Source organism: Enhydra lutris, unplaced genomic scaffold (genome assembly GCF_002288905.1).
Source record: "Enhydra lutris kenyoni isolate GAN:26980312 unplaced genomic scaffold, ASM228890v2 scaffoldscaffold8, whole genome shotgun sequence".
Taxonomy (NCBI): Eukaryota; Metazoa; Chordata; class Mammalia; order Carnivora; family Mustelidae; genus Enhydra; species Enhydra lutris.
The window spans coordinates 2,871,684-2,894,872 of NW_019154092.1; the positions used below are offsets into that span (position 1 = coordinate 2,871,684).

Below are 23,189 nucleotides of genomic sequence, written 5' to 3' on the forward strand. Positions count from 1 at the left end.
ACTCCTGGTCTCCAAACAGGCTTCACTGCCCCTGTAACTCATCACTTCTAAACGTGATGTTTGTTGCCTGTCTGTCAACCTCACTGAATATAAATTCAACCAAATGAGGGTTTTTCTGTTTTGTTTACTGATAGCATTATCTAGAATAACACCCAATGTACAGCAGGTACTCCAACACTTGTTGAACAAATGAAATATTGTCAGCCACCAGACTGCTTTACTACTTTCCCTGTTTACTTTACAGTTCTATTTCTTGAACTTCTGTGGAATAGGAAAGCATATATCACTGAGAAGTCATCCAGCCTAGCTTGACATTTTAGACTCCAGTCCCTCACTTTCAGAAGCTCACAGGCCCTTGAACCCTGCGACTCACTAAGTACCCCCATAGCCCTTACTATCCTCTCAGTGATGGGGGGGCTGGGGATTGAATTCTATGGGAACAGTAACACTGCTGAGCAAAATCCAATTTGCAGTCTGCCCTGCAGATCCCACACATTCACACAGGCAGTTCTAGGACTCCCACAGACAGAGGTCCAGGGCCCGAACACACTGATGTCTATCAAACACTTGACAGCAGAGAGGAATTATGACACCAACACAGATAGCTCCCACTCTTCAAAGGGCCCCTGGTGTTCCCTACCCCAGGCTGGTGCATGTCCTCTGTCTCTATGGTACCTGATAATCACACCCTCTGTGGGCCACACCCTCTATGGGCCACACACTCTGGGGTATGGGCTGTGTCTCGACTATGACTAGTCCAGTGTTCCCAGAAAGTTACCTAAGGGTTATTCACACATGTAAGACACTGGCTAGGCTTCTGAAGGCCCAAGGACACAAGAAGAGGGGGGAGTACTCTTAAAAACACAAATACCAGCCAGCAGTGAGGTCCAGGATATCTAACAACCAATCTGATATGTGGATGGGCTGTCTAGCACATGGAAAGACTTTCCCATAGAGACAGTGCTTCATATGCCTACCTGTGGACGTGACACAAACTGAGGGGATGAGGGTCCCTTTATGTGGAGTGTTTAGGGGTCACTTGTCATCTCCACTGCCAGCAGAGATCATCTCTGGCCAAAGACTAGTTACCTGGTAATAGCGTATTAGCTCCTCCAGCTCATCTGCGTGAATGACAATGTGAAGACCACACAGCTGTGCAAGGCGGAACTCCTGCCCATCCACGCAGGCAAAGCACACCTATGGGAGGGAAGGCCAGACAGTGTGAGTGTCCCCCAGACAGGCACAGTGCCACAAGCCAGGTATGCAACTATAAATGCAGAAATACCAGCACACAGGGTTTTTAAAGTTAGATTCTGAATAAGTAAGTAATTGGAAGGTGAGCTGTGTGAGACTGGGAGAAAAAATAATGACATTTTTAATGTGCAGGCCATGGGGGCATTTGAGACCATGGAGAGAAAAGGGCTCATGCATTACTTCTAAGCCCTGAGGTGTGGCGGTCTCTTTAGGTGATACAAAAGCAATGCTGGAGTTGCAGGTTCAGGGTTTGAAAATGGTTTAACGAAGTTCAAGAATAATGGTAAAGGGAGCACAGATCATCTGAGTGCTGTTTATGTGGGAGGAGCTTACTTTAATAAATATTTTTTAAACTGAGCATTTGTTTTAGGCACTCTGTGGTATGTACACTTAATGATAACAAGTTCTAGGAAGTAAAAGAAGCCTCCTGGGCTTCTGCTCAAAAAGACTCATAAGGGGCCCCTGAGTTGCTCTTTCTTTCCTTCCTTCCCTTCATCCCTCCCTCCCTTTGATTTTATTTATTATTTATTTATTTATTGAGAGAGAGAGAGAGAGACAGAGACAGAGAAAAACACACGAGCAGAGGAAGGGGCAGAGGAAAAACAGATTCCCCGCTCAGCAGGGAGCCCCACTTGGGGCTCAATCCCAGGACCCTGAGATCATGACCTGAGCCAAAGTCAGATGCCACCCAAGCATCACTAAGTTGCTCTTCTTTTAATGGCTGAAGATGGACCTCATACCCACAGGCAAAGTTGGCTTCTCTTGAAGTTTCCCTACCTCCCCATCTTCTATATATACATGCATGTGTTTTCCTGGTAGACAAGGCAGAAAACTGAAATAAACAAAAATAACCCCACAACCCAGAGATAACTGGTCACTACTTCAGGACACAATTGTTACCTGCCGTTTTTCTTGTGAAATCTCTCTCTCCTATACTCACACCCAGAATAGAATTACCCTGGACATTCTACTTACTTTTCTCATGGAATATTGAAACCTCCCTTCCCAAAACCCTGCCTACTCATTTTGGTAGAGTTGCAATATGTACACTATTTAACCCTGCCCTTGATTTTGGACATTTATGTTGATTTTAATCTTTTATCAAACAGTACTTCAGAGATTCACTGAAGCCAAATGTTTTGCACCTCTCTTTACAATATTTTTTCTACTTGCAGATAATTCCGATATTATCGGAGAGCTATAAGACGTGCCCTTCCAAGGGCCCCTGGGTGGCTCAGTGGGTTAAAGCCTCTACCTTCGACTCAGCTCATGATCTTAGGGTCCTGGGATTGAGCCCCTTATCAGGTTCTCTGCTCAACAGGGAGCCTGCTTCCTCCTCTCTCTCTCTGCCTGCCTCTCTGACTACTTGTGATCTCTTTCAAATAAATAAATAAAATCTTAAAAAAAAAAAAAAAAGACGTGCCCTTCCAGTTTGCTACAAAAGACTAAAGTGCCAATTTACACTGATAATACCACTAATAAGGTGGTTTTTAAAAATATCTTAAATTAGGACAGTACTTCTCATGCTAATTAATTCCATGCTATTAAGACAGCTTCTGGGAACTGACTGGTCCAACACAGAACTCTCCAGGGCCTTTGCTTCAACCACAATGCTAGCTTACAAGGTTCTCTGAGCCTTCCCAGAAGACTCGGAACCCTGCCTAGACAAGGCAGGCATCCAGATGCATCCCACCTGACACAAGGATGTGGAGGAAAGAAGGATAAGGAGGAAAGGATTGAGAGACCAATGGTCACCTGGAGACTTTCTATGCTTACCTCCTTCCACGTCCGTGTGCTGTTGGCCTTGCGGCTGCTGTCCACCGCTGCCTGATACTCCCCGAGGTGTACGAGGGTGGAAGCCAGGCGGGCAAAGTTAGAAACACTGCTGTACAGCAGCTTGGCGGCCTCATACATTCCCTCCTCGTAACAGCGGTCTCCAACCTATGAACAACCGGATAGCTTTGCTGAGAGCTTCTTAAATGGGAAGGTTCCTTAGAGATGGTCTAAAGTTCCTAAGTGGCAGGGGTGTTTCTGTTTTCAAAGAAGGTGAGTATCTTTCTGATCACACAGCAGCCTGGGCCACCACAGAGCTACTGAAGGATGAAGTGTGCCCCTCAGGCCCTGGACCCATTCTCCATCGCCTGCTCCTATGTCTGCTGTCTGTCATCTCCCAGATCTGCTCCCCAATGGGCCTGGCCTCAGAGGTGTGCTCCTTGCTGCTTCCAGGCCAGTCCCTTCCTCCCCACTCACAACTACCCACCAGAGGACAGCCTGCAGACCACACGCCAGCCCTGGTTCTTGCTGCCATCCACAGATCTCCCTCATTCCCTGACAGCTTTAGCTCTGAGGACCTGGTGTCTCTCATGACAACAGCTAGTCACTGTCAGCTGCCAACCCTGGGAAACCTGGCATGAGAACCTACTCTCTGCCTTCTGCCTCCCCTCCTTTCCAGCTCACTGACCTCCAGGCACCCCCAACTCCTGCCCACCATCCCCATCTGTGCCCAGCTAACTCTCCTCCTGGCTTGCTGGTGTTGGCAAGCCATGGGGCTCTACACTCACTCTCTTGGTTGTACTTGGCTGTACTCACTCGGCCAAATCCCAGTCCTGCCCAGAGATGTTCTCTGCCAACTCTACACCCAAGACTGCAGAGCTAAATTCAGATAGCTGAAACCCAAAGTGCCGCCTGGGCTCTCTTGAACTTCATGATGGTCACCCTAGAAGAACTCGCAACACTAGCAACACTACTCCCCCAGCCCAGGTACTCGATCCTTGTCCATCATTCATTTCCTGTCTTCTCTCCCCAAATCTCCAGCAGCTCAAGCTGAGTGCCTGGCTTCCCAAAACCTGAGGAGACAGACACAACCAGAAGAGTCCTTCCATAAGCACTGGGACTGAGTCTGCCCCCTTGCTCCATCTGTGGCCTCACTTAGCCTCATTTAGCCTCCCCTAGTCCATGTCAGCGGCCCAGCAAGCCTAGCAGTGATTTTGTTCTCTGTACTAAATCACTCCTACGTGGTTAAGGACTCAGAGATAAGGATTGGGCAGTACTATTCCTTTTCCTTTCACTTGCCTGTATTTACCAAGTCTTGTTTTAATCAGTGACCATAACTTTTAAAAATTGCCTTTATAATCAGAAAACTAATAAAGGTGTTAGAAAATGAAACCTTGTCTAAAATCTCCCTCTGAATTCATAACAGAATTCTCCTGATGAACTTTCAAGCCCTTTCAAAACTCCAATCAATTTCCAACAGTTCACTGGGTCTTACTTTGAAATAAAGAATCCAAAGTCCACTTTTGTGTTATTTATTTCAGTAAAATGTGTATATTCTTTCAAGTGGGGTTAGAATATAGTCCATTATCCTTTCATCTCCATCACTTTTTCTAGGGGTTAACACTTTACCCCAGGAAACAGGAGACTTTAAAGTTTTATTTAACATTTTTCCTTGAGGTCTGCTTAAACATTTTGGTGTTATTCCTACTTTAAAAAATATTCTTCCCATTATGTTATCTGGTAATTCCTGACATATGGAAAAGCTATTGATTTCCAACATACCTCTTCTACGGCCAGTTACTCAGTTCACTTTACTCTTCAGTGATAACAGCCAGAACACTGGCACATGGTCCTGACACCTTTTTCTAGAAGACTCACTCTGGTGTGCACAGCCAGGGGCCTTAATTTCCATATCAGTGACACTAACACAGGACTTAAGTCACGGTGTGGCTTGTTTCTCAGTGTCAAAGATCTGCACCACTCTAGGGACTGATCCCTGAAGCTGCCTGGAGCAGTCTGTGCTTCCCAGGGCATGGCCTACCTGCTGGATGTGAGCATTGTTGGGTCCATTAATACAATCTTCTAGCTCAGACAGACGGCCGGTTTTAGCCAGGGCGAAAATAAGTTCAGTCTCTGTATAGGATTCACGGCCTTTTTTCCTGGCCATCTGTAGAAATTTAACTAGATCCTCCCAATTGTCTAAAACAGAAAACAAAAACAGGTTAATTCAGAACTGCTAAGTTTAAACAGGAGGTGCAGCTCCTCCCATTTTGTCCCTAGTTAAGATGTTTAATCTCCCACTCTACTTCAGTGAGGGCTTAGATTCCAGATAAAGTCTAGAAGGACTTGTGTGGCTGCTACGCAGAGCCATATCCTAGGTGGGAGAGATGGAAGGGGCAGAACCACATGGAGGCTGATCCCGGGGATGGAAAGTTCCATGTCACCAAGTAAAGACCTCACCAGGAGACAGGATGATTATTGTAGCCCCAGGAAAAGGGAGTACCACAGTTAACTGGAAAGGCCAGAAGAAGCTCTGTCTCTAAGTTTCTGACCTTAAAATTATCATGATAGTGCTTATCCATCGTGCTATCTTGTCAACCAAAGAGCTAGTGTCTAGTTAACAGTCAGCTGAAGAGTTAGTGTCATTAACAGAATGAGAGTAATAGATTCTTTTGGAAAACTTTCACTTAGCGGTGTCCCCAGTATCTCTGGATGGGTAACACGGGCAGATGCCTGGGAGGCCACACCCTTCTCCAGCCAGGCTTCACACCAGTGAGAAGCAGAGCCCTGGGGAGAGGAGGTTAGCTTACTGCTCCTGCTGGCTGCCTGAACGACCTCGAGGTAAGAGGAAGGGTCATCAGCTCTAATGTAGGAGTCGATGGCTTCTTTCACCAAGTCTTTCTGGAGCTGGGCGCGGGCCAGCTGACTCCACACAGCAGGCTCATTGCATCTCTCTGCAAACTCGTATGCTCGGTCTAGGTTTCCAATGTGCTCGATCAGGACCTAGGAGTTACAAGAGGGCTCTCATTCTCCACAGCACCGAGTCAGCTCCAAGGAGCAGACAGATTTTTGTTCAGTTCATTTTGCCTAAAGTTGCATGACCATTTCAATTCAGTCCAAAGCAACTGGACATTAAATATTTCTCAGATGATGAATGGAGTAAAAGGATGAGACCTATTACTGTAAAGGTGGAAGATGCCAAGTGAAGAAGAGACACTCCCAACACAGGGCATTAAGAAATGAGAGACAGTCAAGCTTAGCTTTTTGGGCCAGGAGAATGACATAGGAGTTGCCTGGGGGCATAGAGGGTGTAAAAAGGAGCTACTGTGGGGAATACGATAGCTCAGCAGACAGAAAGCAGGCTTGAAGGAGTCTGAAGGGCTCAGGTGCAGCAGCTGCCCCTAATACAGTTTGATCTCAGAGCAAGGCCATAGACCAGGTATGAAGCAAAAAGAGGAGATGTGAGATTTCATGGGCAGGTACAGAAAAATGGTAAAAATGGTAAGGGAAAGAGGCAAGGACATAAAGAATCTAGAAAGACAGCAGTTAAAGTGATCTGTCCCATGGTTTATTTTACTTCATCTTAACTGTTTACTGTATTTATGGTTTTCATTGTAAAGTAATATAAGCACATTATGTAAAAATTGGGAAACTTTTTTTTATACTTAACCCTAAAATTTCTTACTTTCATTTATAATTTTTTTTATTGTGTTATGTCCCATGGTTTATAATTTTTGGAAATAAAACCAGAAAAAGTCAACAGGCTGGTAGGAAAGGGAGGAGGTCTAAGGGAAGGGCTCTTGGTGGGATTGAAGGTAGGCAGGAGGGCTGGTGGGACTGCTCTGGGAAACTGAGGCAGCAGGGGGTGAAGGGCTGAAACAGTCGTCATGTGTGAGGGCCTCTGAGAATCAGACACCTCAGTCACCAGGGCTCATCACATGACCTTGATTCAGGTACCCAAGTCTAGAGGAATGACCAGCAAGTGAGGGTGACTGCCACACAGCAGGAGCACCAGCAGAGTAGGAGCAACAGCCTGGAAAGATGGGTTACTGATGAACAGAAAAGAGCACAAGGATCAGAGAGACACATAGAACAACCAGAGGGTGTGACACCCTTGGTGATGATGAGGACACAGTGTGGCAGAGGTCCCTAGGTCTACCATGACAGCACCCAGAAGCTCACCTGGATTGCTGAGGCATTCACGTCAAACTTGCGGAAGATGGCGAAGGCCTCCTCATACAGTGCACTGCTGACGGCGATATTTGCAATGTCTGGGGCATCATAGTTGTCCAGGCGGCTGATGTATTCCATGACCCGCGTGCGGTCCGCCTTGATGGCAGTCAGGATCAGCAGATTCTGGAGATTCCTTAGGAGAGGTGGTGGTCAGCACAGTGTCACAGGAATGAAAGCTGTACATAACACTCTTCAGGAGGTTGACCAGCCCAAGGTCCCCGATTTAAAAGTATTTAAAACACACACACATATGACTGATGAATAGATACAAGAGTATTTATGAAGTATATACGGTCCAAAGTCTTGAGAAAGCAACAAGTAGGAGAAATCAGAAAACGACCAATCCCTGGAGGGCTGCTGCAGCTTCTCCAGGAGCTGCCTTCGCTCCCAATTCACAGATATCTATTTTTCCTGAACTGTACCTCTATTAGCTCTTTGTGGTTCTTTATAGCTCGACCATATAAATTGTGTATCTAGGGGTGCCTGGGTGACTCAGTCAGTTGAGGTCTGTTTTTGGATCCTGGGATCCAGTCCGACACTGGGCTCCTTGCTCAGTGGGGAGTCTGCTTCTCCCTCTCCTGCTCCCCCTTCTTGTGCTCTCTGTCAAAACAATAGTCTTTTAAAAAACTATATTTAAGCAATATAGATAGTTTTGCATATTTCTTTTTTTTTTTTTTAAAGAGTTTATTTATTTATTTGTCAGAGAGAGAGAGGGAGAGAGAGCAAGCACAGGCAGACAGAATGGCAGGCAGAGGCAGAGGGAGAAGCAGGCTCCCCTCCAAGCAAGGAGCCCGATGTGGGACTCGATCCCAGGACGCTGGGATCATGACCTGAGCCGAAGGCAGCTGCTTAACCAACTGAGCCACCCAGGCGTCCCTAGATAGTTTTGCATATTTCTGAACTTTCCTTTAATCATACCAGATACATCTTACAAAATTTGTTTTCTTTTGTCTCATTTAAAGATCTGGGGGGAAAATCGATTTAATGTACCATATTAAGAATTTAAAAAAGAAAAACAACATGATCATACTGTTGATTCAGAAAAAGCATCTGACAAAATCCAACACCCATTAATGTTAAAGACTCTGAGCAAACTAGAAATAGAAGGCAACTTCTTCAATCTGATGAAGGCTATCTACAAAATATCCATAGGTCTCAATGGTGAGAGACCGAATGCTTCCCCTCAGGATCAGGAACAAGATAATGTTTTTTCTTCCCCACTTTTATTCAACATTCTACTGGAGGCTCTAGTCAAGGCAGTTAGGCAAGAAAAATAAATAAAAAGCATCTAGATTAGAAAGGAAAAAATAAAACTGTCACTATTTGCAGGCAAAATGACTGACAGAAACTTCCAAGGAATCTTTGAAAAAAAAAAAATCCTAGGATAAATAAGTAAACTTAGCAAGATATCAAGATACAAGGTAAACCACTGTCATAGTTCTGTATACTAGCAACGTACAATTATAAACAAACAAAAAACCCCCCTTCTACCTATTTACAATAGCTCCCAAAACATGAAATATTTAGGTATAAACCTAATAAGACATGTGCATAATCTATATGCTGAAAAATATAAAAAAGCTCATGAGAAAAATTAAAGATCTAAATAAATGGAGAGACATATTGTATATACTCAACACAGTAGATACCAACTGTCCCCAAACTGGTCTACAGATCTCATGCAATTCCAATCAAAATTCCAGAAGGTTTCCCAGTTGATACAGACAAAGCTGATTCTAAATCTTGAATAAGAATAGAGTTGGAGGAATCATACTACCTGGCCAAGTGATTTTTGGCAAAGATGCAAAAGGAATCCAATGCAGAATGGATCCAACAAATAACACTGGAATGACTGTACAACCACATCAAAAAAATGAACCTAAACTTCACATGTTGTTGGACACTGGGCCACATATCTAAATGTAAAATGTAAAACTGCAAGACTCTTAGAAGGAATTCAGTGAGAATCTTTGACCTGGGATTAGGCACAGAGTTCTTACCACCAAAACACAATCCACGAGAGACATTTGACTTGGAGTTGATCCAAAAGAAAACTTTTGATAAGCAAATGATACCACTAGGAGAATAAAAAGACAAACTCCACACTGGGAAAAAAAATATTTGCAAATCCCATATAAAACAAAAGACTTGTGGGGCACCTAGGTGTCTCAGTTGGTGAAGCAACTGCCTTCGGCTCAGGTCATGATCCTGGAGTCCCGCACTGGGCTCTCTACTCTGCAGGGAGTCTGCTATTCCCTCTGACCCTCCCACTTCTCATGCTCTCTCTCTCTCAAATACATAAATAACATCTTTTTTTTTTTTTATTATTTATTTGACAGACAAAGATCACAAGTAGGCAGAGAGGCAGGCAGAGAGAGAGGGAGGAGGAAGCAGGCTCCCTGTGGAGCAGAGAGCCCGATATGGGGCTCGATCCCAGGACCCTGAGATCATGACCCGAGCCGAAGGCAGAGGCTTTAACCCACTGAGCCACCCAGGCGCCCCCATAAATAACATCTTAAAAAAAAACACAAAGTCTTATATCCAGAATGTATAAAGAACTCTCAAAACTCAACAGTGAAAAACCAAATAAGCCAATTAAAAAAAAAGGGCAAAAGATCTGAGAGACTCTTCATCCAAGAGGATATACGAAGGGCAAGTGAGCACAGGAAAAGTTGTTTAACATCATTAGCCATTAGGGAAGTGCAAATTAAAACTACAATGATGGGCCACTATACGCTTATTAGAACGGCTAAAATAAAAAATACCGATAATACCAAGTGCTGGTGAAGATGTAGAGAAACTGGAATTCTCACACATTGTTGGTGGGAATGCAAAATAGTACAGTCACTCTGGAAAACAATAGGTTGGCAGTTTCTTAAACAGTTAAACATACATATACCATATGGCTCAGCAACTGCTAGGTGTGTTCAAACAAAAATATGGACACATACATTTACAGCAGCTGTATTCACAGAACCCCAAAGTGAAAGCAATCCAACTGTCCTTCAGTGAGCAAGTGGATAAACAAACCGTTGTACATTCATACCACAGAACACTATACAGCAATAAAAGAGAATTATTGATGCACCCAGCTTAGATGGATCTCAAAGGAATTACACTGTGTGAAAGAAGCCAAGCCTCAAAAGACTGCATACTATGTGATTCCCCTTACATGACATTCTTGAAAAGGCATAACTGGATTGATGGTGATGAATCAGAGATGGGTGATTGTCAGGGGTACAGGGGATGTAACTGTAAAGGGTAGCTCACACGAGGGAGTTTCATAGTCAGGCAATTGTTCTATACGCAGACTGTGGTGGTTATGTACATGAATCTAGGTATGTGTTGAAATTCCTAGTATTGTACATCCCCCACAAAAGACCAATTTAACTGTAGAATTAAAAAGAATGGGAAAAAAGTATTAAAAAATTAGGTCCAAGATTCACCCATGTTGTTGTATAGCATTCCCTCCCACCGTGACATGGTACTCTGCTGGATGACTGTACCACAGCCCTTTTACGGATGGGTATCTACATTGCTCTCAGATCTTTGCTATTGGAAATAGTGCCTCTTTGTGCATTCTTGCACGTGTCTCTTGATACACGTGAGACGAGTTTCTTCAAGGTTCAGAATCAAGAGTGGAAACACTTTCTAACAGGTACTGCTTCCCAAGAGGAACACACATTCCCAACAGGGCACGTAAGAGGCCCAGCTGCTCTACACTCATCAAGGCTGATTAGGAGAGCTAGATGGCCTCGGCTCTGCAGGAGGAAAGGGATGGTACACAATGGCCAGACTGTGCTTCCTTGATGGCGGATGAGGATGCATGCTTGCCTTAGACTTGCAGCCGTCTCTCCTCTTGCTGAAGGACTGCTAAAGTGCTTTGCTGAGTTTTCTATCAGGTTGTTTGAGTTCTTCTTTCATTATATGTTCTCCATGCTAGTTTTTTTTGCTTATGTATGTTGCAAACATCTGTTTGTAGCTTCTCATCTTTTTCTCACCTTTTCTCATCTTATTATGATAAAGTTCTTAAGTTTAACATAGTCCTATTTACTAGTTTTTCAAATGGTTATATATTTTTGCAACTGGCTTATGTATTTATTAGACCACAAATATATTTTTCTTTTATTTTTTTAAAAAGATTTTTATTTATTTGACAGAGAGAGATTACAAGTAGGCAGAGCAGCAGGCAGAGAGAGAGAGGGGGAAGCAGGCTCCCTGCTAAGCAGGGAGCCTGAGCAGAGCTTGATCCCAGGACCCTGAGATCATGACCTGAGCTGAAGGCAGAGGCTTAACCCACTGAGCCACCCAGGTGCCCCTATATTTTTCTTTTAAACATAAACTCTAAAAACATGATGGTTTTTACTTTATATTTAAATCTTCACATTGTGTGTCATAGAGATCCAATTTTAATTTTTACCCATATAATCATTTGTCCCAACATCATTTTACTCAGGTCTATTATTTCCATCTGCATAGCCACTCTGTCATAAATAAATATTTTACATATTTGTGGTTATATTTTAGTGGGGATTACTTACTGGCCCTTTCTACTTCAATAATTTTTTTTTTAAGATTTTATTTACTTATTTGTCAGAGAGAGTGTGAGCGTGTGCATGCACAAGCAGGGGGAGTGGCAGGCAGATGGAGAAGCAGACTCCCCACTGAGCAAGGAGCTCGATGCGGGACCCAATTCCAAGACCCTTGAAACATGACCTGAGCAGAAGGCAGAAGCTTAACTGACTAAGACAACTAGGTATCCCTCAATAATGGTTTTTATATCAAAGTCTATTTTGCATGCTTTAAATACAGAAAAAATATATAAAAACATAAAATGTCATACTATATTAACATATAATATCAATATAATACCAGCATCTTTAGGTTTACATTTACCTAATTTTTAAAAATTCTTTTATTTCCAACTTCTCATTAATGTACTCTGAAGTCATATCATCCCATATCCTTTGGCTTCTACTGAGGCTGCTGAAAAGTCTGCTGTCAGTCTAATTTATATTCATTATAAGTAATCTATCTTCTGAGTATTTAAAAAACTTTTTTTGATGTTCCATAGTTTTGCTATAATGTGGATAAAGGTGGTTTTAAAAAATTCATCCTACTTGGGATTTGCTGGGTTTCCTAGATTTCAGAACTAGAATACCATCAGTTCTGCTAAAATCTCCATCATTTCCCCTCCAAATAAGGTCTCATTCCCTGCTCTCTCTGAGGCTCTGATTAAGTCTACCTTCAACCTGTAGAGATCTTAAACTCTTTCACAGTTTTCACCTGTCTTGGCTACATTCTTGCAATTTCTTCACATGCATCTTTCAATTCTTATTCTCTAATGCCCCTAAACCCATTTGGAGTTTACTTCAAATCCAATTATAGAACTTCATTTTTTATTTATCAGGTATTTGGTATTTTTAAAAATCTGCTTGAGGGGCTCCTGGATGACTCAGTTGGTTAAGCATCTGACTTTGGCTCAGGTTGTGATCTCAGGGTCCTGGGATCAACTCCCATGTCGGGCCCCCCCACTCAACAGGGAGTCTGCTTGTCTCTCCCCTTCTACTCCTGCTTGTGCTTTCTTGGGTCTCTCTCTCTCTCTCTCAAATAACTAAAACCTCTAAAAAATAATCTGCTTGATCCTTTTTTGGGATATTTAAACACATTACACGTAATTTTACATTCCATGCCTGATAATTCCAATAGCCACAGTCCCTCTAGCAGATCTGAGTCTACTCTGTTTTACTGCTGGCTCTTACTAATGGAGCCTTGTTTCCTCGTGCATTTTGTCCATATTTTTACTATAAGCTCATTATTTCTTGGAATGTTGTATCAGAATTCTCTGAAGCCTTGTTAGAGGGTAGGCTCCTCTTAAAAGGATTTGTGTTTGTCTTTGGCAGCGATCTGAAGGCACTACCTGATGGCAATCGTTTTAAAATTAAATTCCTCACTTGAGGATTTTTAATCCCATGCCAGTTTACAGAATTTGTACTAAAACCTGTTAGAAGGCCAGCTTCTCGGGGCCAGTTTTGTCCTCACAGTCTAGTACCACGGTTTCAAAGAGCTCTTTTATATTTTGTTTTGGCTGGTCTCTCAGCAGCGGGCTGGCTGATACTGGTGGTTGATCCTTGCACTGAGGAGGGGCTTCACTGCACACTTCACACCTTTTGTAGGCCCTTGCGTCTTATCTCCTGTCCTCTGTGTCCTATAGGGACACACAGCCCACATTTAACAGAGTTTGGCAGAAGTCACTAGCTCATGGACTCATTTTAAAGGATCATTTGTGTATTTCATCCTACATCTTCAGTTTTTCTACTTACACAGGATCTGTGTAAGTATATAGTATCTAGTCTGCCACACTGCTAACTCAGGCTACTTTCACTTGCATGGAAAACTACGTCTGGTGAGGCACTCAAGTCACAGAAAGAAGGGCAAGAACTTGAAGGTCCCATTGCATGTGAGAGAAGAAAACAGTGTCCAAGGAGCCAGCACACAGAGTCAGAACCACCTTTAAGTGTTTTTCTGTGGGAAGTACTAACAGACTAAGATCTAGCAAAGGAAGTTGGCCTGACAACAAGACAGAATACCCTAGCCACCTCAGGTACCTTATCTCTAGAATCCTGTAATCAATAAGGGCATAGGATTCCATTAAAATACAATTTCACGGGGCGCCTGGGTGGCTCAGTGGGTTAGAGCCACTGCCTTCGGCTCAGGTCGGGATCCCAGGGTCCTGGGATCGAGCCCCGCATCGGGCTCTCTGCTCAGCAGGGAGCCTGTACAATTTCACATTCCATAATTTATCATTTAGCATTTCTCAGTTTAAAAACAAACAATAACCAGTAACAAAATTGAAGCAGTACTCCAACCTCCCAAAAAACAAGAGTCCAGGGCCAGATGGCTTCACAGGGGAATTCTACCAAACATTTAAAGAAGAAACAATACCTATTCTTCTGAAGCTGTTTCAAAAAATCGAAACAGAAAGAAAACTTCCAAACTCGTTCTATGAGGCCAGCATTACCTTGATCCCCAAACCAGGCAAAGACCCATCAAAAAGGAGAATTACACACCAATATCCCTGATGAATATGGATGCCAAGATTCTCAACAAGATCCTAGCTAATAGGATCCCACAGTACATTAAAAGGCTTATCCATCATGACCAGGTTGGATTTAATCCTGGGATGAAAGAGTGGTTCAACATTCACAAATCAATGTGATAGAACACATTAATAAAAGAAAAGACAAGAACCATATGATCTCTTAATTGATGCAGAAAAAGTGTTGGACAAAATACAGCATCCTGATTAAAACTCTTCAGAGTGCAGGGATAGAGGGCACATTCCTCAATTTCGTAAAAACCATCTATGAAAAGCCCACAGTGAGTATCATTCTCAATGGGGAAAAGCTGAGAGCTTTTCCCTTAAGATCAGGAACACAACAGGAACGCCTACTCTCGCCACTATCGTTCAACATAGTACTAGAAGTCCTAACATCAGGAATCAGACACCAAAAAGAAATAAAAGGTACTCAGATTGGCAAAGAAGTAGTCAGACTTTCTCTCTTTGCAGATGACATGATACTTTATGTGGAAAACCCAGAAGATTCCACCTCCAAATTACTAGAACTCATACAGTAATTCAGCAATGCGGCAAGATACAAAATCAACGCACAGAAATCAGTTGCTTTTCGGGGTGCCTGGGTGGCTCAGTGGGTTAAGCCTCTGCCTTCGGCTCAGGACATGGTCTCAGGGTCCTGGGATTGAGCCCCGAGTCGGGCTCTCTGCTCAGCAGGGAACCTGCTTCCCTTTCTCTCTCTCTGACTGCCTCTCTGCCTACTTGTGATCTCTCTCTGTCAAATAAATAAATAAAATCTTAAAAAAAAAAGAAATCAGTTGCTTTTCTATACACTAAAATTGTCACTGGAGAAAGAGAAATTAGGGAACCGAATCCATTTACAATAGCATCAAAAACCATAAGCTACCTAGGAATAAACCTAACCAAAGAGGTAAAGATCTGTACTCTAGAAACTACAGAACACTTATGAAAGAAACTGAAGAAGACACAAAAAGATGGAAAAACATTCCATACTCACATACTGGAAGAATAAACATTGTTAAAATGACTATGCTGCCTAGAGCAATCTATACTTTCCATGCCAACCCTATCAAAATCCCATTGGTGGAATACTATGCAGCCATCAAAAACCCCGAAATCTTGCCATTTGCAATGACATGGATGGAACTAGAGGGTATTATGCTAAGCGAAGTAAGTCAATCAGAGAAAGACAATTATCATATGATTTCTCTGATATGAATAATTTGAGAGGCAGGGCAGGGGGTCGTGGGGGGAAGGGAAGGAAAAAAGAAACATGGTGGGACCAGGGAGGGAGACAAACCATAAGAGACTCTTTTTTTTTTTTTCTTCAAAGATTTTATTTATTTATTTATTTGACAGACAGAGATCACAAGCAGGCTGAGAGGCAGGCAGAGAGAGAGGAGGAAGCAGGCTCCCTGCTGAGCAGAGAGCCCGATGCGGGGCTCGATCCCAGGACCCTGAGATCATGACCTGAGCCGAAGGCAGCGGCTTAACCCGCTGAGCCACCCAGGCGCCCCATAAGAGACTCTTAACCACAGGAAATAAACTGAGGGTTGCTGGAGGGGAGCAGGGTGGGAGGGATGGCGTAGCTGGGTGATGGACATTGGGGAGCGTATGTGCTATAGTGAGTGTTGTGAACTGTATAAGACTGATGATTCACAGACCTGTACCCCTGAAGCAAATAATACATTATATGTTACTTAAAAAAAATCCCATTGGCATTTTTCAAAGAGTTAGAACAAACAATCCTAAAATTTGTATGGAGCCAGAAAAGACCCTGAATTGGCAAGGAAATGTTGAAAGAGAAGAACAAAGCTGGGGGCATTATGTTGCCTCATTTCATGCTATATTACAAAGCTGTGATCACCAAGACAGCATGGTACTGGCACAAAAACAAACACATAGATCAGTGGAACAGAATAGTGTTTCCAGAAATAGACCCTCAACTCTACGGTCAACTAATCTTCGACAAATAAGGAAAAAATATCCAATGAAAAAAGACAGTCTCTTCAAAAAATGTTGCTGGGAAAGTTGGACAGCTATATACAGAATAATGACATTCGACCATTCTCTTATGCCATACACAAAGATAAACTCTAAATGGATGAAAGACCGCAATGTGGGACAAGAATCTATTAAAATTCTAGAGGAGAACATAGGCAATATGTTTGACATCAGCCACAGCAACTTCTTTCAGGACATGTCTCCAAAGGTAAAGGAAACAAAAGCAAAAATGAACTTTTGGGACTTCATCAAGATAAAAAGCTTCTGCACAGCAAAGGAAACAGTCAGCAAAATGAAGAGGCAACCCATGGAATGGGAGAAGATATTTGCAAATGACATGACAGATAAAGGGTTGGTATCCAAGATCTATAAAGAACTTCTCAAACTCAACACTCAAAAAACAAATAATCAAGCCAAAAAAATGGGCAGAAGACATGAACAGACAATTCTTCAAAGAGGACATACAAATGGCTGACAGACACATGAAAAAATGTTCAACATCATTAGCCATCAGTTCAAATCAAAACCACATTGAGATACCTCCTTATACCAGTGAGAATGGCAAAAATTAACAAGGCTGGAAACAAATGTTGAAGAGAATGTGGAGAAAGGGGAACCCTCTTACAGTGTTGGTGGGAATGCAAGTTGGTACAACCACTTTGGAAAACAGTATGGAGGGTCCTCAAAAAGTTAAAAATGAGCTACCTTATGACCCAGCAATTGCACTACTGGGTATTTACCCCAAAGATACAGATGTAGTGAAAGGAAGGGGAACATCTATCCCAACATTCATAGCAGCAAAGTCCACAATAGCCAAACTATGAAAGGAGCCAAGATGCCCTTCAAAAAACGAATGAATAAAGAAGATAAGGTTCATATATACAATGGAATATTACTCAGCCATCAGAAAGGATGAATACCCAACTTTTGTATCAACAAAAGTTGGAGGGACTGGAGGAGATTATGCTGAGTGAAATAAGTCAAGCAGAGAAAGACAATTATCATATGGTTTCACTCGTATGTAGAACAGAAGGAATAGCAGGGAGGACCCATAGGGGAAGGGAGGGAAAACTGAGGGGGGGGAAATCAGAAGGGCAGACGAATCATGAGAGACTATGGACTTTGGGAAACAATCTGAGGGCTTCAGAAGGGAGTGGGGAGATAGAGTAGCCTGGTGATGGGTATTAAGGAGGGCACGTGTTATAATGAGCATTGGGTGTTGTTCATAAGTAATGAATCATGGAGCACTTAAAAAACAACAAATAAACAAAGTCCAAACATATCCTCACAAGTCTCTTTAACACAATGCCACAGACCTTGAAAACCCTTCTGGATTTCAAAATAAACAATACAAAGTTGAAGATCAAAAAGCCTTATGAAACAGTTAATTTTGAAAAAAAAAACCTATAAAATAGTACAACCTACAAAATATACCTTATAATTAAGTCTTTATAGCAGGATGCAAATACACTGGTCTGTTTGATGCAGAATCTCTGATAATGAATTTTTTTTTTCTGATAATGAATTTTAAAGTGGAAATAAATGCTGGGTGCAACCACACTGAAGCATGCTCTATTATTATTTCCAAAGAGTCTGCTCATGCTGTTGTTTCTGCCTAGAATGTTCTTCCTATCCAAGCTCCTACTCATCATGGTTCTACATTACATCTCCAGCAAGTCATGCCTGATATATGCCCAGATTTAGTTTTCTTGCCATCTGTTTCCAAGCTTTGTTCACCATGATTTCAAGAGTTTAACATGCTTGGGACATAGTAGGTACTAATGAATATTAGCTCCCTTTCTGAACACTGTGGTTAAAGAAGAACAGTGCAGACCAGAGGAGCAAGAAGAAGGACAGATTCCTGGAAAAAGTAGAATTTAGGTTGGGCTAGAAGAGATAGGTAGGACTGAAGATACAGAACGCAGTGAGAAGACACTGGAGAGCAACCAGTGAGGCTGGGCTGGTGAGATAAGACAAAACTGACAGAAAGTGAGCATGAGGCGGGTGGCTTGAATCTGACTGATTTAGCAGCTACCCTCAGCATACTCTCACCTGTGCTCACTGAAGACGGAGTTATCCAGAACAATCTTCTCCAACAGTTCAATCAGTTCATTAGGCAGATCAGCTGTCATGAAGGCCTTGACAGTGACTGAGACCTCTTCAGGATCCTGTGTTTCTGACAATGCCGTCTGTACCACCTGGTTTGAAGTATCATTTGAAAGAATTTGGTTAGATAAAGTCAATTCAAGACTATCGTTGACGCTAAACAGAAAGGAAGGATTACCCTATGGCAGTCTGAAATAGACACAGAGAAAACAGAAGATTTCTCAAGGCAAAAAGGGAAGGTTGTCTAAAGAAGTCAATTTCAGAGATTTCAGCCTGCTCTATTTGACAATTAGTTTCTCTCTCACATCAAAAGGGCTGCAGACTCATCTCTGCCCCAGTAACCATACTACAAATTTACTCCAAAGCCAGTAACACAGTGCACTTAAATAGGCGGCTGAAATGCATGTTTGCTTTTATCTTTTGTTTTTTTATGTCACTGTTCATAGCAAATAGGGCCTCCCTTTCTCTAATGAAGACACCACTCCAGGGAAGCTCTTGCTAGCCTAGAGCATCACAGCTGCTCTGGCCCAACCCACTTCCAGGGATGCAACTGAGTATACACCCTGAGCTCCACAGTCTCAGACCCATGGCAAGGGCAAGACTGACGAAAAACTGGCCACACCACCTCTCATTCAGTTACAGGTGTCTCAACTACAAAAGAACTCACAAGTGGGGAAAAAGACATTTTTCCAAAGAGTACACTTCCCAGATAACATCAGGCTGGAAGACCAGGATTGTTCTCTTTGCACTTTCTGCCAGAGACCTTCGGTGACTTCAGGATCTATCAGTTTTGCCAAGTTTCATCAGGGGTGGGCAATGGCAATGCATTAATGAGAAAGAACAGATAGCTCAGAGGAGGTATATCATAGATAATATAGAGCTCTGGCCATGAACTTTCACCCTATGAACAGGAGGGGCTGCAAAGGACCTGGAATCAAAGTCAACCCAGTCCACCTCGCAAGTGGCCACTGTATACTCAGTGGCACCATGGGATACAAAAGTTCTTCTGAGGCATTTATAACAACCCTAAAGGTTATACAAAGGCATGTAAGGCAAGGGGCTATCACAGAAGATAGTAACAAAAAGGGTGTACTTAAGGGAAAGGAGAACTGTGACAGCACACAGAATCCATCCAAAGTAGGAGGTATATTTCCTACCATCATGACATCTGTCCATTTTTGGAAAACCTTAGAGCACTTAAAATACACACTGGTTATTTTAAGGGCAAAAATAAATTTCCACCATCTATTTGAGTCAACAGGATGCCTAATCTAAGGTTACCTCAGGAAGCTGCTTCCTCTAAGTAAACTTTCCATGATGAGCTTCTCCTGCAGACCTAAAAGCAGTCTGTTGCCGTCATGCAGTCCCTCTAATTAGAGAGGCACGGGAGGTGAATGCCCCTCAGGAGGCGGCTATGAATATTCAGTCCCAGCAGACATAATGACAGGATCAGGAGCTTCACATAGACACAGGAAGACTAAGCGGCACCTGCTGGCTTCAGCTCAGTGCGGCATTAGAGCTGCTCATCCCAGTGCCAATGCAACGAGACCCGTAAGATGTGCCAGGCAGCTGGACCACACCTGGAGAAGTATCTGTTGTCTGCAAATTTGGAGAGAGATCTCTAGCGGAATCTAAATCTACTCTGTCCCAAGCCCTTTGTTGCTCAATGTCTTTGTCAAGTTCAGATCAATCTTCGGACAAATCTTACAGATGGGTAACTCCAAAGCTGATATAACGAGGTCCAAAATAACTCAGGCTTCTAGCCATCTAAAAGTGTTCCAAAGTAAAGTTTATTAAGAAAAAGATAATGGCACAGACGTGAGGAACAGTGGACAGCAAACAAGAAGGTGAAATTCAGAAGAGATAGAGGTGAAAACCCAACAAGCCCACCTAGTGGTTGCTAATGCACACAAAGGAGTGGGGGGAGGGCACTTTAGTTGATCTGCTCAGGCCTGAAGGCCACTTGTTGGGCCAGGGTCTTGCTCCCACCTGGATCTCAGCCCATCCCTGAACAGTATCCCCAGAAGCCTAGGGGACAGTGGGGATGGTAAAGTACCATCTGCTGCCTAAGGGTACAGAAAGCCCAGTGAGTGGCTGAGGTCAACAACCATCTGCCAGGCAGCACATAGGAGGAATCCTGGCCTTGGCACTGTGCCCCAGCTCTGAGTAGGCACTGGATAGTCACAAGGGTACAAGGGGTTCCTCAACAAAGGCAGGTTCAGCTGACACAACCTTAAGAGCTACTTACCTTGCATCACTGAGGGCTGAGCTGAAAAAAAACCACTATGGATCCAGCAAGCAAGCAGGCCGTCAGACACTCCTTTTACTGGGGTAGCACATCCCAGCTTTGGAGATCAGGGCCAACTCTGTGCCTTTAACCAATAAACAACTCCAGAGAAATTCACAAGATAGTCTGATCATGCATCTGAAGATGTTATGTTAAACATAACAATTCAACTAGTCATTCTGGCACAAGATGGTGAGTGGGCAAAAAGCAGGCATGCATACACATACTCCCATTTCCATTCCTCACCTGGTCGATCAGCTGTCTCCTGGATGGGTTGGTCTCCTCAAGGACGTGAGCCCAGAGCTCTGGATCCTTCCTGCGCACTAGGTGGCGGGCCTCACTTTTGAACAAAGAATTCTCATTGCAAACCTGAAATGAGTACACTAGTGTGTATAACAGAGCCAATCAGTGAAAACTATTTGGGGGACCCACCCCAGTCAGTTCCCTCTGACCCCTGAACTTGTTTAGTTCAGCCAGAGCCCAAATGAGAAACAGTACTTTGACATGGGAGGAGCAGCATCCCAAAGGGGTGACAACGTACTTCTCAGAGTGACAGATTACCTCAAAACACAAGTTTCGTAGTTTATAACAACTCCGAATGGGTATGGCTGTGTGGTAGCTCCTCTCCACATGAACCTAACTGTTGCCTTCTAAAGTGGCACTACCCAGAATTTTCAAAACAAAGAAAATGTTCTAGACCTGTGCTATGGAATATGGTATATGTAGGAGGAACTAATTTTTAAATTTTATTTAAATAGTCACCATCTCTAAAGTGTTATCAGAATAGCCCAGGACTAGTATAAAACAACATATATGCTGCAACATTTCAAATATGCTTTCATTGATTGAACTTGAGATCCTTTTTTGAGTGTTTTAATACATTTCCAAGAAACCAACGGTCCACTGCAACATTCCAATATGTGAGGCACTCACGAAGGCCTAGTGGGAATCAGACTGGCTGGGTACCAGATGCCGGGTACAAGACTAAATGCTGCGTATGTGTCCAACGGCTGCTCATGTGTGCATGGCATGAAGCCAGGAGCAGGCTTGGTCTGGCCTGCTCTGAAACCTCACTGTAGCTTCGAAACTTCTGACACAGCCGATTGTAACAAGCTCTTTTTTTTTCTCGTCTCAATACTGCTTCACTAAAAGGGAATGTCAATCATACATCACCCGGTAGGACAGATGGGTGCAAAGATCCCTAATCGGTCACTGAACTGAGTTTTAATAAAAAAGTAGTAAGTTCAGCCAAAAGGTGGCTTATGGTATGAAAATAACTTAAGTCCCAACTTCACAAAAACTGGCTCACTAGAGACTGCAAGGCAAGGTGCTATGTAGACCCGGCCTGTCACATGCATGGTCAGTGTACAAAGCTAAAGGAGGATGAGAAACTGGTGCCCGGCTCTTGAGCTTTGGCTCTGTACGTTTGATACCCTAACAGATTCTTCCCTGGCTGCTGAGTTTCTACCATATTGTCAGACACTCTGAGGCACCCAGGGCAAACAGACCAATTGCCTATAGTCAAACATCAAGTGCACCCACATGAGATTTCTGAAGTTTTAAGTCACAAGATTAAGTTTCAAACTATTTGATACTTAAGTAATAAAACATGTAGATCCAAGCCAGGGTAGCAGTAAGCAGACCTAGGGGGGATGTCCCAAGAAGGGGCCAGTAAGAACTCTGTGGTCGGCAACAGCTGGCATAGGGCACGCGTAAGAAGCTGCCCTCAGGGGACACCTAGGTGGCTCAGTCAGTTAAGCTGCTGCCTTCAGCTCAGGTCATGATCCCAGGGTCCTGGGATCGAGTCCTGCATTGGGCTCCTTGCTCGGCAGGGGGCCTGCTTCTCTCTCTGCCTCTGCCTGCCACTCTTGCCTGCTTGTGCGCGTGTGTGCTCTCTCTCTCTTGCTCTAACAAATAAATAAATAAAATCTTAAAAAAAAAAAAAAAAAAAAGAAGCTGCCCTCAGAAAAGCAGGAAGTGTGGGGCACCTGGGGGGCTCAGTGGGTTAAAGCCTCTGTCTTCAGCTCAGGTCATGATCCCGGGGTCCTGGGATCGAGCCCCGTGTCGGGCTCTCTGCTCAGCGGGGAGTCTGCTTCCCCCTCTCTCTCTTTCCCTGCCTCTCTGCCTACTTGTGATCTCTGTCTGTCAAATAAATAAATAAATAATCTTAAAAAAAAAAAAAAAAAAGAGCAGGAAGTGCAAGCACACACAGGACAGAAGTATCCAGGGTAGAGAGGCAAGAGGGGAGGCGGTCAGGCTGGTGAGGACAGGGCTGTTGTTCACAGAAAACCTCCTGAGTCAGGCCAAGGAGTTTAATTTTGCTCTCAGGACCCGAAGTAACACTGACGACTGTAGGCAGAAGGCTGAAAGGTCAGACTTGGGCCAGCCAGGGTTATAGGTACAATATATACAAACAGGGCATAAGCAGGTAGGAAA

At 43.4% G+C, this 23,189-nt stretch overlaps 1 protein-coding gene across 1 annotated transcript in view; it reads right to left on the reverse strand.

The window, feature by feature from the left end:
- Positions 1-23,189, reverse strand: part of LOC111142671 (clathrin heavy chain like 1) — a 114,525-nt gene that overhangs the window by 14,786 nt on the left and 76,550 nt on the right. Inside the window, exons 20-26 of the mRNA XM_022495975.1 lie at positions 21,000-21,122; positions 18,413-18,558; positions 7,210-7,393; positions 5,838-6,030; positions 5,069-5,226; positions 3,031-3,195; positions 1,090-1,197 (exon numbers count right to left, since the gene is read on the reverse strand). Coding sequence (XP_022351683.1) covers positions 1,090-1,197; positions 3,031-3,195; positions 5,069-5,226; positions 5,838-6,030; positions 7,210-7,393; positions 18,413-18,558; positions 21,000-21,122 — 1,077 coding nt within the window. The remainder of the gene's footprint in view (positions 1-1,089; positions 1,198-3,030; positions 3,196-5,068; positions 5,227-5,837; positions 6,031-7,209; positions 7,394-18,412; positions 18,559-20,999; positions 21,123-23,189) is intronic.